The 16040-nt window shown below is 45.1% G+C and overlaps 1 protein-coding gene across 2 annotated transcripts in view; it reads right to left on the minus strand.

Annotated features, from left to right (window-relative positions):
- Positions 1-651: 651 nt before the first annotated feature.
- Positions 652-16040, minus strand: part of LRRC52 (leucine rich repeat containing 52) — a 156909-nt gene continuing 141520 nt past the window's right edge. Inside the window, exons 1-2 of one of the 2 annotated variants that reach the window (XR_013600546.1) lie at positions 4329-4444; positions 978-1109 (exon numbers count right to left, since the gene is read on the minus strand). Coding sequence is in view for 1 of the 2 variants with exons in the window: in XM_078659211.1 (XP_078515337.1) it covers positions 790-1109 (320 nt within the window). In the remaining variant the exon portion in view is untranslated. Of the gene's footprint in view, positions 1110-4328; positions 4445-16040 lie in introns of those variants that run through there. The other variant, XM_078659211.1, reaches the window with a different exon arrangement.

Here is a 16040-nt window from a genome sequence, read left to right on the forward strand (position 1 = left end):
TCTGAACTGAATACATCTTAGCAAGGGTCTTTTGGCCTGAGTTACAGTCAGGTGGAAATCCTCTGAATTCTTGAGAAGTTGCAAAACCGAAAGGATCTCCAGAGGTGGAATTTTCTCCACCATACTATCCCTAATGTGTCATTAATTCCACTGGTGAATTCTTCTACGGATCTAGTTTATCTTCCAGAACACTTTACCACCAAAATCTAAATCAAGTCCTTAGTTAGAACATGTTCCGTGGTGCTAGACCCTGCTACTTAGCCCACCCACAGCACCAATCCTTAGCACAGGCTCCAAGCGGGGGCTTAAGGTGAAATGCAGTATTTGGAAGTATGTGAGGGAATTTCCATGCAAGCTTGTGTGGGTGAATGATTCAACTTTCATTGGCATTATTTCTTCTGATGGAAGCAAATATGTGGTGGTTTGGGATAGGTGATTGCCGACCCTAACCTAGGCCTCCTACACTAACAGATTATTAACACACCATTTAAAAAAACGTCTAGCGAGGTGTACATAATGGACACAATTCAGGGCGACGCCATGCCAAGCGACACCCCACCATCTTTGGAGCAAGCTTTCATCAGCTATAGCACGGTTCAAGAGTGAAAATAAAAATGTGAAAGACTCGAAACAACCTTGTGATGTCTTGGCACATTAACATTTTACTCATTTTTATGGATTTAGTTTAGTTTACAAAATGCATTTATAAAATAGGACTGTAGGGGCAAGAAGGTGTAAAAGAAGGGGAAAGGCACTTAGTGGAGACGGGTCCTTCTCGTGACGTGGCAGCTACACATAGGCATTGATGTAGACCTCAAAGTCTTCGTCCTTCGCATTTTGTCCGGGCGGCTGCGGGCACACCTGCGTCTCCTCGTAGTCTTCATCGTCATCCTTTGACTTGCAGAGTCGATTGTAGAGGACGATGCACACCCCAGTGATCCAGGCCACCGCCGTCCCCGTGGAGAAGATGGCGAAGCCTATGAGCATGAGGAAGAGGTAATCCTTCTGGTAGAGGTTGGTGAAGCACATCAGGTCCATGTTCTCTCCCATGGCGGACAACAACACCCCCTTCACCTCCTGAGGGGAGTGGCAGGATATGTTATCAGCATCTGTGGATGGCGAATGGGGAGGGAAATGTGGCAACAAAGTGAGAAACACATAGAGTGGCAACGTATAGCATGTGACATTCTACAGACAACTAATTCACCCAACTTGAAACACCGAAAAATACACTAAACAAACCTGCATATTTTCTGTTAGCTTAAATCAAATAGGGACATTTGGTTGAAACCTGAGGCACCAAACATGAATACATCGGCCTCACTGAGCTGGTGGGGCCCACCAGCACTCTTTCTTGGGGACTGGTGCTTATTTCTCTCAACAAACCTTGATGGAGAGCAAGTGAGAGAAAAAACCCATGAGGAGGGAAGAAAGAGGAAGACAAAGACGGAAAAACAGTGACAAAGCGAGAAAGCAGGGACCAGCAAGCGTGCGATAAAGAGGCAGGGAGTGTCTGGTGGTGGATTAAAGAGGCATAATGTGAAATCAAGACTATGCAGCCTTGGTGATTGGCACACCGACTTAGTGCAGAGGGCAGACTTCTGAACAAAACTTTGGGCCCTGACAAATTAAGCACTGAATCCACTTCTACTATGCTGGTTCCACACGCATACCGCACCAAATTAAGCACAGGTGAAATTGTACCTTTTGGGAACGTAATTTGACTATAAAGCCTTGTATTACTACTGAGGGATGATGTTTATTTCAGCCTGAAAGACTGACGAAGGACCAGGAGAGGTGACAGCAACCAAAGCACCCTGCTCGTAACTGCAAACGGGGCACCGAGGTAGGTGTGACCAGCCACAACACTTTTATTTTATAAACATTTATTGTAAACAGGAAAACCCTCTCTCTGGAACAAGTCACCCAATGTCGTGCTATCCTAGGTCAAAGACCAGGATTTTCTTTATGAAATGCAGAAGAATTTCGCACTTGCCCCAGGGAAATGCAGGGTTGGGTAGGTGGCAGACAGAGCCCTCCCAGCCCTTGGCCAAGGCCATGAAGTTTAACTAATGTACAGGGCAACTCCCCACCCTTGGGCAAAGTGAAATAGATCCTAATGGAGGGAGTGGGGGAGCGGGGTCAAAAGAAACCTCCCTAGCCACTTGCCATGGATGGGAATAGTATTTTTACACCCCTGTTTAGGCAGCGTTTTAGTACTAGGACTCATTTTTAAAGGATAGGAGGGTGAAGGCAATTTTCATTGAATTTCACCTTGGCCTACCATAAAGGCTAGGCGGAGATATGCATGTGGGCGTGCCCATGGACGTCATTTAGAGGTCACCATGGGTTGCAGATGCAACCTCTAGCTTGCCCCTTGCGACCTCCTGGCACTGTCTTTGAGACCCCCGGCCTCAGAGTTGGCAAAATCAGTGCCAAGAACACAGGAATGTTTTCCGCATTATCAGAGTGAGGCTCTAACCTTCTTTTCTGCTCATTTTTATTACATTAATAATGAATAATAGTTTATTTTTCACTATTAGGGTAATACAAAGTAGAGCAGCAAGATCTGGACCATCACTGGCATCTTAGATAAGAAAAATAAAATGGTTTTAATGTATGTTGTGTGCATGCATGTGGGTGAAAGTGAGTTTGGGTGAGTGAGCGTGTATATGTGTGAGCTTGTATGTTTGTATATGGGATCGAGATGTGTCTGTATGTGTCAAAATGAGTGAGTAAGAGTGAGTGAAAGTGCGGATGTGTGAGTCAGGGTGAGAGTGAGTGCACAATAGGAGATGACAATGAATGAGTGCAAATCAGTGCTAGTGATAGAATGAGAGTGAATAAGTGAAAGTAAGTGAGCATGTGTTGTTATGCTTGCAGATCCACTATTGAACCTGGCATGCTTCTTGGCTTATAGAAGCACCGTTGAAAAAATGTTGGCACTGGAGTGCTGGAGGCAATACTTGCCTATGGGATACCCTCTGAACATTGCTACTGCTGGCATTCTGTAGGTACATTTTGGCATGGAGCACCCATTAAAAAATGCATGTGCATTAAAAAATGCCCGTGCTGGCATCCTGGAGGAAATTTTTGGCATAGTTGGCACCTGTAGCAAATTGCTTGTGATGGCACATTGGAGGACATTCTTGGCATATGGAAAGACAACTGTGGCAAGGTCATGGGGCCACCTATGACAAAATGTGGTCCTTGACATATTAGATATAACCTTTGAGGGACCTCCATTGTGCAAGCGAAGCAGTATTCAGATTTCAGTAGCTTGGCACACAATGAAAGGACTTAAATATTTAGTGAGTGGTTTTTTTAGAGCCTATGGCTTTTTAGCAAATTTATGTGAAAATATTGCATTAAATGCACTAGTCTAGTCCATTTTTTCAAAATGTTCTCAGGGAAGAGAAACCCCTATCCTTTGTTCTCCCCTAGAAGAATATATAATATTAAGTATGCAGTTATGTAACTTCAGCCATGTTAATTATTGTGATGTCATCAGGAAAAGTAAGCACTGAGAAAAAAGTAATTGCCTAGCATAACTCAATGCGGTGAAGTGGAAGCCGGGATTGAGGCAAGGGTAAGTTCAATTCAGTCACTCCATGGTTATCTCATTCCACTGTTTCAGATGAAAGCTTAATGCTTTGTGTTTAATTCTTTGAATTGCTAAATCCGTGCACCGTGTTAAATACACCCAGGCTATACATGTTTCATAAGGATTGGTGATAGTCGTGTTGGGCGATGTTTTAATGCGGAAGCTAAAATGAAAACCTGAGTACCCAAACTTGGTCAGTGCACTGAGATCATTTGCTCCACATAGTTAAAAGTCATTATTCTTTGTCATTTATTCTTGAATTATTTCATCCACCCACTCCTCACCATCCAACTATTCATTCATTGAGCCTTGCAGCCCTGTCTCCAATCTCCATCCATGCATTCAATAATTGGACAAGGTTTGGTAATGAAAGATGTGTTGTGAAACACAGCGTATTGACAATTGTTTCTGAGATTTCTCGGAGAAGGGACCCCCCCTCCCCCCAAATCCATCCTGCATTAGTCAGGCTTGCTACATTTACTGCAGGGGCTAGTCTGATAACATTTGCAGGTCTGCTTTTGGTTCCCAGTCGCTTACTGACCCTGTAGCTAGAATTGAATTGGGACCAGAAATTAGCCGTCATATGCGGATCATGACCTTTCAGGAAGCATTGCTTTTTTGGTATGAGGGGGGTTAATTTTAGGAACATTTTATGGTATAGAAAACCTTTTATAGCTTGTATTGCCAGTAACATTGGTCAGAACTGAACGCTCCATTACTCAACTGATTCAGACTCACTGGTCTTCTGACACTTATCTTCAGATTCATGAATCTCTATTAGCTCATGCCTGCCTTCATATCTCTTCCTTTTCTTTAGGATATATAGGTCCTGGTTATTCCTGGGCAAAAGAAAGAGAATCACTGACATCCTTTCATCTTTATTGCTCTATTTACAAACATAATCCACACTCATTTTAAACACATTTCTTACAACTTCGTCATGGTTTTCAATCAATAAGATTTAGGGACCTTCATATATGGGAAGTCCACTTTTAAGAAGCTTGAAAAGAGGAAAGAGATGTGAGCCCCATACCCCTTTCAAATGATACTAGACAAAATAACAAAGAACACAGTTAGAAAATGTATTTATCACCAGCTCAATGAAGAAGAAAAAAGAGGAATTGAATACAAATAAAATCTTGTATAGAATATCATATCTCCCCTTGAAAGCCAAGAAGAACTAATATGCTGATGGGCGATGCAAACTAACAATGATTTGGCACACCAGTCACAGGAATAAATGCTACATACTCCACCTATCAGGATAATCTGATATAATTACATGAAGAATCAACCACAGAGGGAGGGAATAATTCAATCCCAGCAGACATTTCATACATACATTAAAACACTGCAAAATATATAACATATAATTATTTGTAACCACCAGAATCCATGCATATCCTGTTGAAGGCAACACATAATGAGCCAAAACTTAGTGTACAAAGTCGATACTAGTTGGAAAAGTGACTGGGGAGGAGAGGGGACTACTGGATAAAATTAATGCTCCTTTGCGTTTCTTGTCTTTCCTAACCAGGATTTTTTCAGTAGATTTGTGTGAATGAGAAGGAATTCCTGGGACAGTATTTAAGTGTTTGCAATATTTTTATAGAAATACTAGATACTACATTTTACTTCACAGAAAAGATAATGAAAATGTAAATAACCGTTTACTGTCTTAAATTTATGTGAACTATATTTTTGTATGGAGCAATAAAGATGACAATATATCATGAATTCTCTTCCTTTCAATAACTGAAGGGATGATAATTATTTACATAGTTGAAATTGTTGGCAACAAATAATCAATTGAGAAGTAATGTTGGGAGAGGTATCAATGTTGAAATTATATTTCAAGAATAGTGCCTTTATATTCTCTAATTTCGAAGGTCTACCCAATTTGTATTAAATAAAACCCTTAGGAAGGTCAAAAGGGTATAGTTATTGGCACTTATAGAGCGCAACTGCTACCCGGAGGTGTCCTGGCGCTTTATATGATGTCCATCATTGGCCTGAGTTGGATAGGTGCAACTGATCTTAAAGCGTAAATAGCCATGTTTTCAGGGCCATCCTAAAATTAAGATGTTTAGTTGTGCTTCTAAGATGTAATGGGAGAGTATTCCAGGCTTTGGCCACTCCCCCAAAAAAGCTTTGTATCCCCCAGTTAACTTTTTTTGCAATGGGAACTGAGACTAGTTTTGCCTCTGATGACGGCAGCATTCTTCTGGGTGTGTAACAGCGGATACGTTTGATCAGATAAGAGGGTCCAATTCCATGGAGGGACTTATGGACCACGAACAGGATTCGTTTTTTAACGGGCAGCCAGTGTAGCCTTTTAATCTCAGCCGAGATTGAGGCGTATTTTGGAATGCCAGAGGTCAGTCTGGCTGCTGCATTCTGCAATAGTTACAGTTTTTTCACAGGCCCCTCCTGGATATTTAAGTACAGGCTGTACAATAGTCCAATCTGGAAATGGCCAGGGCTGAAATTACTATTTTTTTTACTATTTGTAGGTAATAGAGGCAAGATCTTTTTACATGACTTCAGTGTGTAGGATGTGGCAGAGACTATGGCCTAATCACTGGCTATGTAGTAGAACAAACGAAAAAACACAGGGCACCAACATGAACATATATATATATTTCAAAACTACTCCCCTTTTGGACAGACAAAGTCGCACTCGCAACACTGGCAATTTAATTTTTAATGAAGAACAGCAACAAGGCAGTCTTGACGCGTTTCGTGTAGATGACATGAACTTTTTCAAAGGTAAGCCTTGACAACAGGAACCAATTACTGACCATAGAGAAACGATTGCTTTTTATGTAATTTGATCCCCCTGGTGGAGACCCAGATGGGTGTATTGTTGTTGCATGCTGGGACTCATGGTTCATGATTGGTCATAATAATGACTCTCCAGTGGGTTGTGTCAAAGTTTGTTGCTGTATCAAGGACAAGTTCCAATTCACATTCAGTGTTGCTCCCTAAACAGTTCTATTTCTGAGACTGCAAAGGAACCATACCGCATTCAGTATGCGGCGGCGTCCGCCACCCAAATCCGTTTCCACAAGACATATAAAGCTAGTTCAAGGTAGGGTGGTTATGGCGCTCTTTCTGGCGGTGCGCTACTTTGCGGCAGAACTAAGCCTCTGGACATTTCAAAACTTCTCCCCTTTTGGACGGACAAAGTTGCACTCGCAACACTGGTAATTTGATTTTTAATGAAGAAGAACAACAAGTCAGTCCTGACGCGTTTGTTCAGACAAACTTTTTCCAATGTAAGCCTTGACGACAGGAACCAATTACTGACCATAGAGAAACGATAGCTTTTTAGGTTTCGCTGGAGGGCGGAGCTCTTAGCTCCGCCTCCAGAGAAATCTCTTGATTTCCAGTAAGGAAAATGGAATATGCCCCCCTGTCCCATTGGCTAGCTCCATAAATGGAGGCTAGCCATTGGAACAGAGATCTGTCCGTCAAGGCCGGACCAGATTCGGGGGCGTTCCCGAGATTTTTTCCCAGGGCGGAGTTACGTTTTTTCCCGTTCCCTCCCCTTTCACTGAAAGTCTGTCCATTCCCGCCCCCTCCGTGTGCCTTTCCGCCCCCCCTCGCTGTCCTGTGCACGTTTCCCGCCGTCCGTGTCCTCTCCCGCCCCCTCCCGCCGTCCGTGTCCTCTCCCGCCCCCTCCCGCCGTCCGTGTCCTCTCCCGCCCCCTCCCGCCGTCCGTGTCCACTCCCGCCCCCTCCCGCCGTCCGTGTCCACTCCTGCCCCCTCCCGCCCCCTCCCGCCGTCCGTGTCCACTCCCGCCCCCTCCCGCCCCCTCCCGCCGTCCGTTCCACAGGTTCCGCAGTGGAGAAACTGTCAAAAACGGCAGCTCCCATTAAGAGATATATGTTCTACTTTTATGAACATTTTCATATACTCTTCTTGTTTTGTGTGTGTGTGTTTTTTAATTGACCTAACTCGCACATCCGGGTCTGATCCTTTTGCGAACTCTTTGCGACGTTATGTCTTTGTTAATGTGCGAGCTTCCTCTTGCAACACTCCCAGCGCAAGCCCGCCTATGATGCCATTGCGGTCGCGCGCTGCCGGTAACTCCCCAGTGTTGCCATTACTGCGGATTGACGGTCTCGTGCTTCGGAGACACCACCCGGCTCTGTCCACCGTCCTCGCCTTGTTTGGGAGGGTAATCTTTCACCCGATCACTTCACGCTCTTTGTGGTACCTACGACCAACCAAGGCAATAGATTATATTAATAATACCAAGACTACCGAAGTTTAGACTCTCGGTGTCAGTGGTTTTCTAAAGGAGGTTCTTAAGACAAAGGCTCAATTTAAACGTGTACGACAGGGCACGGGCTTCTGAATTGTTTGTTTGTAGGTTAGGGATTATGTATTATGTTCTACATGTCAGAAAGGTGACTGTTTTTTTTTCTCTGCGTCCTGTTACAGCACTGTGGTCCGTCACCGAGACCCTTCTACAACACCTGGCACTGCGTCCAGCGGAGATGGAGAAGTCTGATGACCGGACTGAGGTGGTGCTGCTGGCCTGTGGCTCCTTCAACCCCATTACCAACATGCACCTGAGGTTGTTCGAGCTGGCCAGAGACCACCTACACGCCACTGGCACGTAGGAGGCCAAGGGGGATAATGGGCCCCCGCGCCCTTTGTGCAGGGGTGGGAGGCACAATCCAGGTATGTGCTGGACATGGGACACGGGGCTCTCAGTGACTTGCATGCATGTATAGAACACTTTTCACCAGTGCTCAGCTGTACAAGAGCACCTGGCCCAAGCTAGTCTCAATGAATACTAACTCCGAAAATATCGCAGGGAACCCATTTCTGGGGCTACTTTTGTGACTGGAATTCTAGGCTCTGTTGCCTCCTTTATGTGTGAGTATCTCGGGTTATAATCTGAGATTATGCTGTAAATTGGGATTAACTGCATTTGCGAAAACAACAAACTTTGTAAGTTTTGTATATTGTGAGTGTAAATTATCTTGAAAAATAGACTTGGATAGTACAGCAAGATTACTGTTCACACCTGTGTCGTGTTTCTTGTGACATAATCTAAGCATCACACAATTCAAGCGTGCGTGCCTAAGATGTGGCTTTATAGCATGTGAACAAGATGGGGAGGAAGAAGTAAGAAGAGGGATGGGGTCTTCTACTATTGCTCTACCCCTCTTTCTAGTCCAATGTTTTCATTACTCTCTTCCATATTCTGTCTCCTCGGTTCCATATCTCCCCTTATTTTCTCTTGCTATGTGCAGTCCCATTCCCACCCAATCTCTTCGAGACTCCTCCTTCCTCTCTTTGTTTTGTTCCAGCTTTCTTCCTTAGCCACTGTACTCTTAGTCCTAGATTTCTTCCGTCCTTTCTCTTTTTCTGCTCTACCCCTCTCTTCTACATTAATTCTTATCTCTCGGTTTGTGCTTGGTTGTTTCTTTTCCCTAGCCTTCCTCCGTCACCATCTATGTTTTTAGTCACCTCTGATGTCCTCTTCTCCTTGTCTTTACTGTGCCCCAGTTTCCTCTTCTAGCATCTATCCGTACTCCTCTATGCACTGTTAAAGGTATCTTCCCCATCCTCCTTTTTTTTTTTTTTTACTCTGTGCAGGTTCTTTACGTTAGCCTCCCTATTTACTCCGTCTGTGTTCTGAACAGTTCTCTACCTTAGCCTGTCTTATCCCTCTGTACTTTCCTAGTTTACTTCCCAATCATTTCACCTCCCCCTTTTAGGGTTCTCTGTTTAAATTCTCTCCATTAGCTACACTTTGTGTAAGATTGATAATGCAGACACACCACCGCTTTTACAGTGGTGAATGTCATCTTCACTGTTTTAAGATTAAGGAGCAAATATGATTCAAGTTAGTCTGCTAGGGCCACCAGTCCCTGCACAGAAAATTTCGTGGTTATTTAATAAAGTGCACGCTCAACCTAGAATTCTTAAATCTGCAGGAAATAACGTATTGGCCACTGTCAAACGTTGTAATCATTGAAACTGGATTTTCTCATCTCTGGCCCAAATGATTCGAATACACTTTCTAGTGAGAAAAGGCTGAAAGTCCATTATTTCAAGTTTCAGGCACTTGTGATATCTTCTGGCTTTTTTCCCCTTGGCGTGGATGATAAAGACCTATCTTCCCTGGGTCTATTCCTGGTATGCTGGCCCATCACTTTTCAGCATGATTGCAAATCTTACACACTCCTTTAATTTCTTGGTGGGTTATACAAAACTAGGCATCCCAGCATCTAGAAGCATTTTCATAGTATGTGGCATATAAATAAGAACAATAAATCTAACTATACTTGACCCTGTCTGGTGTCTCCCTGTTCTCTCAATTTCTTTTTTGCCTTCTTTTCTGCCCTCTTCCTCAGAGAGAATTCCTTCTCCACTTGTTCTGGTGAGAAATCTCCATGTCAGAAATTAGCTTTTGGGCTGAGAGAAGTCACCAACTTCTGTTGGTTTCATGCAATTGTATGGGCCTTATGCCACTAATAATTTTGTAGATGCTATAGATGGTTTGGTTGGAAAAGGGAGACCCCAGATTTTTCATTTTGGAGGAGTGGGAAGAGAAGATAAACGCTGGGTAAAATAATCAACTGTCTAGTTGAATCTGAAGCGCTTTTGCAGCAACTATGGTTTGTGCGCATGTATTTCAGAAATGTGGGCTAGACAAAGGGAACATCGCTATTCTGGACAAGGTAGACCCCAGAGAGTTGTACTTATTAGACCTTGTTCATCCATTCATGCTCTCACCCACTAGTCCAGCAGCCCATCTATCCCCTCACTTTTCCATCTTTGCGCTCAGTCACTCACCCAGCACTCACTTGGCACGTGTTTAATCCCGGGGCCCTCAGGATTGCTGTTGGCAATCAAGCGAGTTGTAGTGTTTTCTGTATTTTGTTGCCAGTGATATTGAAGTGGTCTCTGGAGCGCTTGAAATTTTGTTTTCTTGTGGGACTGGCACTGATGACGGCCAATGGGGCCAGAAACGCGTCTGCCATGGCGTTTCAGACTTCAGGAAGCGACTGCATGTTTGCCAAATAAATCCTTCATTTGAGCCCGGAGCATGTGTCTCGCTGATTTCTAATGAGGTCAGCATTGGTTTCTTATGTGTAGCCGTGTCTCTGCTGATACCGACAAGGGGCACGCCCTCTCGTTCTGGAGCTCCGTGTGATCAGCAAAAACACATAAATAAAAAGTTTGTAATTCACAATGCCGATAGCTCAAACTTTTCCAAAGGCGAAACCGTTGCATTGTAAATGCTTGTTATGTAATTTTATCCCCCTGGTGGAGACCCAGATAAGTGTATTGTTGTTGCATGCTGGGACTCGAGGTTTGTAATTGGTCATATAAATGACCCTCCAGTGGGTTGTGTCAAAGTCTGTTGCTGTATCAAGGACAAGTTCCAATTCACATTCAGTGTTGCTCCCTAAACAGTTCTATTTTCGAGGCTGCAATGGACCCATGCCGCATTCAGTATGCGTTGGCGTCCGCCACCCAAATTCGTTTCCACAAGACAAACACAGCTGGTTCAAGGGAGGGTGGTTATGGCGCTCTTGCTGGCGGTGTGCTACTTTGCAGCAGAACCAAGCCGCTGGACATTTCAAAACGTCTCCCCTTTTAGACAGACAAAGTTGCACTCGCAACACTGGCAATTTGATTTTTAATGAAGATCTGCAACAAGGCAGTCCTGATGCATTTCGTTCAGACAAGAACTTTTTCAAAGGTAAGCCTTGACAACAGGAACCAATCACTGACCGTAGAGAAACGATTAGTTTTTATGTAATTTTATCCCCCTGGTGGAGACCCAGATAAGTGTATTGTTGTTGCATGCTGGGACTCGAGGTTTGTAATTGGTCATATAAATGACCCTCCAGAGGGTTGTGTCAAAGTCTGTTGCTGTATCAGGGACAAGTTCCAATTCACATTCCGTGTTGCTCCATAAACAGTTCTATTTTCGAGACTGCAAAGGAACCATGCAGCATTCAGTATGCGGAGGTGTCCACCACCCATATTCGTTTCCACGAGACAAATAAAGCTAGTTCAAGGTAGGGTGGTTATGGCGCTCTTGCTGGCGGTGCGCTACTTTGCGTCAGAACCAAGCCGCTGGACATTTCAAAACTTCTCCCCTTTCGGACAGACGAAGTCGCACTCGCAACACTGGCAATTTGATTTTTAATGAAGAACAACAACAAGGCAGTCCTGACGCATTTCGTTCAGACATGAACTTTTTCAAATGTAAGCCTTGACAACAGGAACCAATCACTGACCATAGAGAAATGATTGCTTTTCATGTAAGGCCTGTGTAGAAAGGCCACGATCCGCCACAGCAACCTCTGAGGTATTTCCAGCAACTCGGATCATCGAGCGCAGAGGGAGCGGAGAGACGCCGCATCTGGTCTGCGCTGTTAAAGCTGTGTTAGCTCAGAGACTGTGGCAGAGAGTATGGGACATAAAACAGCCACAAGTTTGTTAAAGAGTGAAGCCTCATCAGCCTACGTTTAGATTGCCAGCCCGCTGTATTCCGGGACTTGTAGTTCCAAACACTGATGCGAGCGTAAGCAATTCAGCGCAGGTGAGCCCAGCCGCAACTAGGAGGGAGGAGCTAAAAACACATAAAGAGTGAGGTGTATTCACAGATTAAGGACGATAGCACGTGAAGAAGGCACACGCCGAAACCGGTCTGCTAAAGAATCCTGAATAAAGTACCTGATTTTAAGCCCCACAGTGTCCGGAGTGATCTTCTGAATAAAGAGGAACTATTGATTTTATATGTAGCGCGGTTCCAGTAACGCGCACAAAGGACCCTCTCTACAAGTGATCGTGGGCATATTGGAAGAGAACTGATGTTGCCCGAGGGTCGGAGAAAGGCCACGATCCGCCACAGCAACCTCTGAGGTATTTCCAGCAACTCGGATCATCGAGCGCAGAGGGAGCGGAGAGACGCCGCTTCTGGTCTGCGCTGTTAAAGCTGTGTTAGCTCAGAGGCTGTGGCAGAGAGTATGGGACATAAAACAGCCACAAGTTTGTTAAAGAGTGAAGCCTCATCAGCCTACGTTTAGATTGCCAGCCCGCTGTATTCCGGGACTTGTAGTTCCAAACACTGATGCGAGCGTAAGCAATTCAGCGCAGGTGAGCCCAGCAGCCACTAAGAGGGAGGAGCTAAAAACACAAAGAGTGAGGTGTATTCACAGATTAAGGACGATAGCACGTGAAGAAGGCACACGCCGAAACCGGTCTGCTAAAGAATCCTGAATAAAGTACCTGATTTTAAGCCCCGCAGTGTACGGAGTGATCTTCTGAATAAAGAGGAACTATTGATTTTATATGTAGCGCGGTTCCAGTAACGCGCACGAAGGACCCTCTCTACAAGTGATCATGGGCATATTGGAAGAGAACTGATGTTGCTGAAGGGTCGGAGAAAGGCCACGATCCGCCACAGCAACCTCTGAGGTATTTCCAGCAACTCGGATCATCGAGCGCAGAGGGAGCGTAGAGACGCCGCATCTGGTCTGCGCTGTTAAAGCTGTGTTAGCTCAGAGGCTGTGGCAGAGAGTATGGGACATAAAACAGCCACAAGTTTATTAAAGAGTGAAGCCTCATCAGCCTACGTTTAGATTGCCAGCCCGCTGTATTCCGGGACTTGTAGTTCCAAACACTGATGCGAGCGTAAGCAATTCAGCGCAGGTGAGCCCAGCAGCCACTAGGAGGGAGGAGCTAAAACACATAAAGAGTGAGGTGTATTCACAGATTAAGGACGATAGCACATGAAGAAGGCACATGCCGAAACCGGTCTGCTAAAGAATACTGAATAAAGTACCTGATTTTAAGCCCCGCAGTGTCCGGAGTGATCTTCTGAATTGTAGTGTAATTCCTATAGTCCCAATAGGCTCTGCGCATTGGAATAATATCTTCAGTAGTGTAGACGTAGGACTGAGGTTAACTAGGTCTCTACTGACTATATTAGACTTAAGTTTTTTGCCAGCTAGCTCAGAGTTCACTAGAAACTTTCTCGAATAAGCGAGGAGGAGTTTAACCTCCCTGGATAGACAAGAAGGGATTTAGTTTCTGACAACCATAAAACATGACAACTTTGCTCTCCCTGAATAAGAGTATATCTCTAGAGTCGTGTGAAAACAAAAGACAGCTATTTCACTCAGTCAATAAGTGCGTACTTAGTTTCACCAGATTGCAGAGAAAAAGAGAGACGGGCGTTTTCAATAAAAGATGTTATTTATTGAGCAGTCTCTTTCCTCATACAAGAGAAATGAATTGCTACAATTGCAATACTTATAGTTAAGTAAAGTGCATACAGTAAAAGCAGGATTATAAAATAATACTGTAAAAGCATTGATATGGTTTCTTAGCCATATGATACTTTAAAATGGATAAAATAGATACATATATACATTGACTAATCGTACTCAACTGGTGCTTCTAACTACGCCTACCCCGGTGTACCTGACCTGAGCCTAATAAGTGGGAGGGAGTAAGTAAGTAGCAGTTTAAGTTAAGTTTGTTTTGCCAAGAATCTGACTCAAGAATTCTCTGTAAGGGTTTAGTCAGTTCAGTACCTGGGTATTAGAAGGCAGGAGGGCTGGTATCTCTCTCTCAGGACTCTGTATCCCAGTCACCCGCAAGGGTAAGCTGGATACGCCGGAGGCTGGATTTCTCGGCAAGAGAAAAGACAGCGTCTTTCTCAGCGCGTCAAAAGGGAGGGGCAGCGTCCGTGGGCTCTCGCATCAGCTGGGCTCTCGGGCAAGTAGTAGCTGCTCCAGATTCATCACCACTGCGTCTTTGCTTAAGGCAACGTTGGTATATTTATACCTGAAAGGTGCCGGGTTTGACGTAAGGCTGGACATAAGACGTCAATAAGGATGTCACTAAGAACTGGTCGTTCTTACAGTGCTTTACAGGAGTTCTCGGACGAAATCAAAACAAAGCAGCGGGGATTTCCCAGGTTGCTGGAGGCTTGGATTTGTTTAAGAACTCGGTGTGCTTTCTAGGTGGCTGGAGGAGTAGGCTTGCTTAATGTGACAGCATGCGCTATGACTGAACTATGAAAAGGGTTTCTATGCCGTTGTAGGGATATTATTGATTTATAACCGGACAAGGGCAAAGAATAGGAATATCGATTCAGGTACCTAGATAAACACACTACAGAATAAAGAGGAACTATTGATTTTATATATATATATATATATATCCTTCATTTGAGCCCGGAGCATGTGTCTCGCTGATTTCTAATGAGGTCAGCATTGGTTTCTTATGTGTAACCGGGTCTCTGCTGATACCGACAAGGGGCACGCCCTCTCGTTCTGGAGCTCCGTGTGATCAGCAAAAACTGTGGTGGAGTGTGATGAGCACAACACGGCGCCCCCCCTAGCAGAGGTACTAACCAGCTGGTGTGTGTCTGCGCGAAGGGGAGAGAGGAGGCGGCATTGCGCTGCCTGACAAGGGCTCATTCGAAGGTAATGGCCGGAATAATATGCCCAGGACCCCTGTGGTGGAGTGCAGGAAGCGCCAAGCAATTGGGGGCACGAAAGTGAGTCTGTTGTCCCATACACTGGTATACGGGACCTCGTGGACTGCAGGTTCCATCAGGCAGTGCTCCTGGGAGGTGCAACGCTGTTATTACACTCACCTGGAGGAGGAGGAGCCAAGGGACTGCTGATATTGAAGTGGTCTCTGGAGCGCTTGAAATTTTGTTTTCTTGTGGGACTGGCACTGATGACGGCCAATGGGGCCAGAAACGCGTCTGCCATGGCGTTTCAGACTTCAGGAAGCGACTGCATGTTTGCCAAATAAATCCTTCATTTGAGCCCGGAGCATGTGTCTCGCTGATTTCTAATGAGGTCAGCATTGGTTTCTTATGTGTAGCCGTGTCTCTGCTGATACCGACAAGGGGCACGCCCTCTCGTTCTGGAGCTCCGTGTGATCAGCAAAAACTGTGGTGGAGTGTGATGAGCACAACACGGCGCCCCCCCTAGCAGAGGCACTAACCAGCTGGTGTGTGTCTGCGCGAAGGGGAGAGAAGAGGCGGCATTGCGCTGCCTGACAAGGGCTCATTCGAAGGTAATGGCCGGAATAATATGCCCAGGACCCCTGTGGTGGAGTGCAGGAAGCACCAAGCAATTGGGGGCACGAAAGTGAGTCTGTTGTCCCATACACTGGTATACGGGACCTCGTGGACTGCAGGTTCCATCAGGCAGTGCTCCTGGGAGGTGCAACACTGTTATTACACTCACCTGGAGGAGGAGGAGCCAAGGGACTGCTGATATTGAAGTGGTCTCTGGAGCGCTTGAAATTTTGTTTTCTTGTGGGACTGGCACTGATGACGGCCAATGGGGCCAGAAACGCGTCTGCCATGGCGTTTCACAGACTTCAGGAAGCGACTGCATGTTTGCCAAATAAATCCTTCATTTGAGCC

This window comes from Lissotriton helveticus, chromosome 1_1 (assembly GCF_964261635.1).
Source record: "Lissotriton helveticus chromosome 1_1, aLisHel1.1, whole genome shotgun sequence".
In the NCBI taxonomy this organism is placed as follows: domain Eukaryota; kingdom Metazoa; phylum Chordata; class Amphibia; order Caudata; family Salamandridae; genus Lissotriton; species Lissotriton helveticus.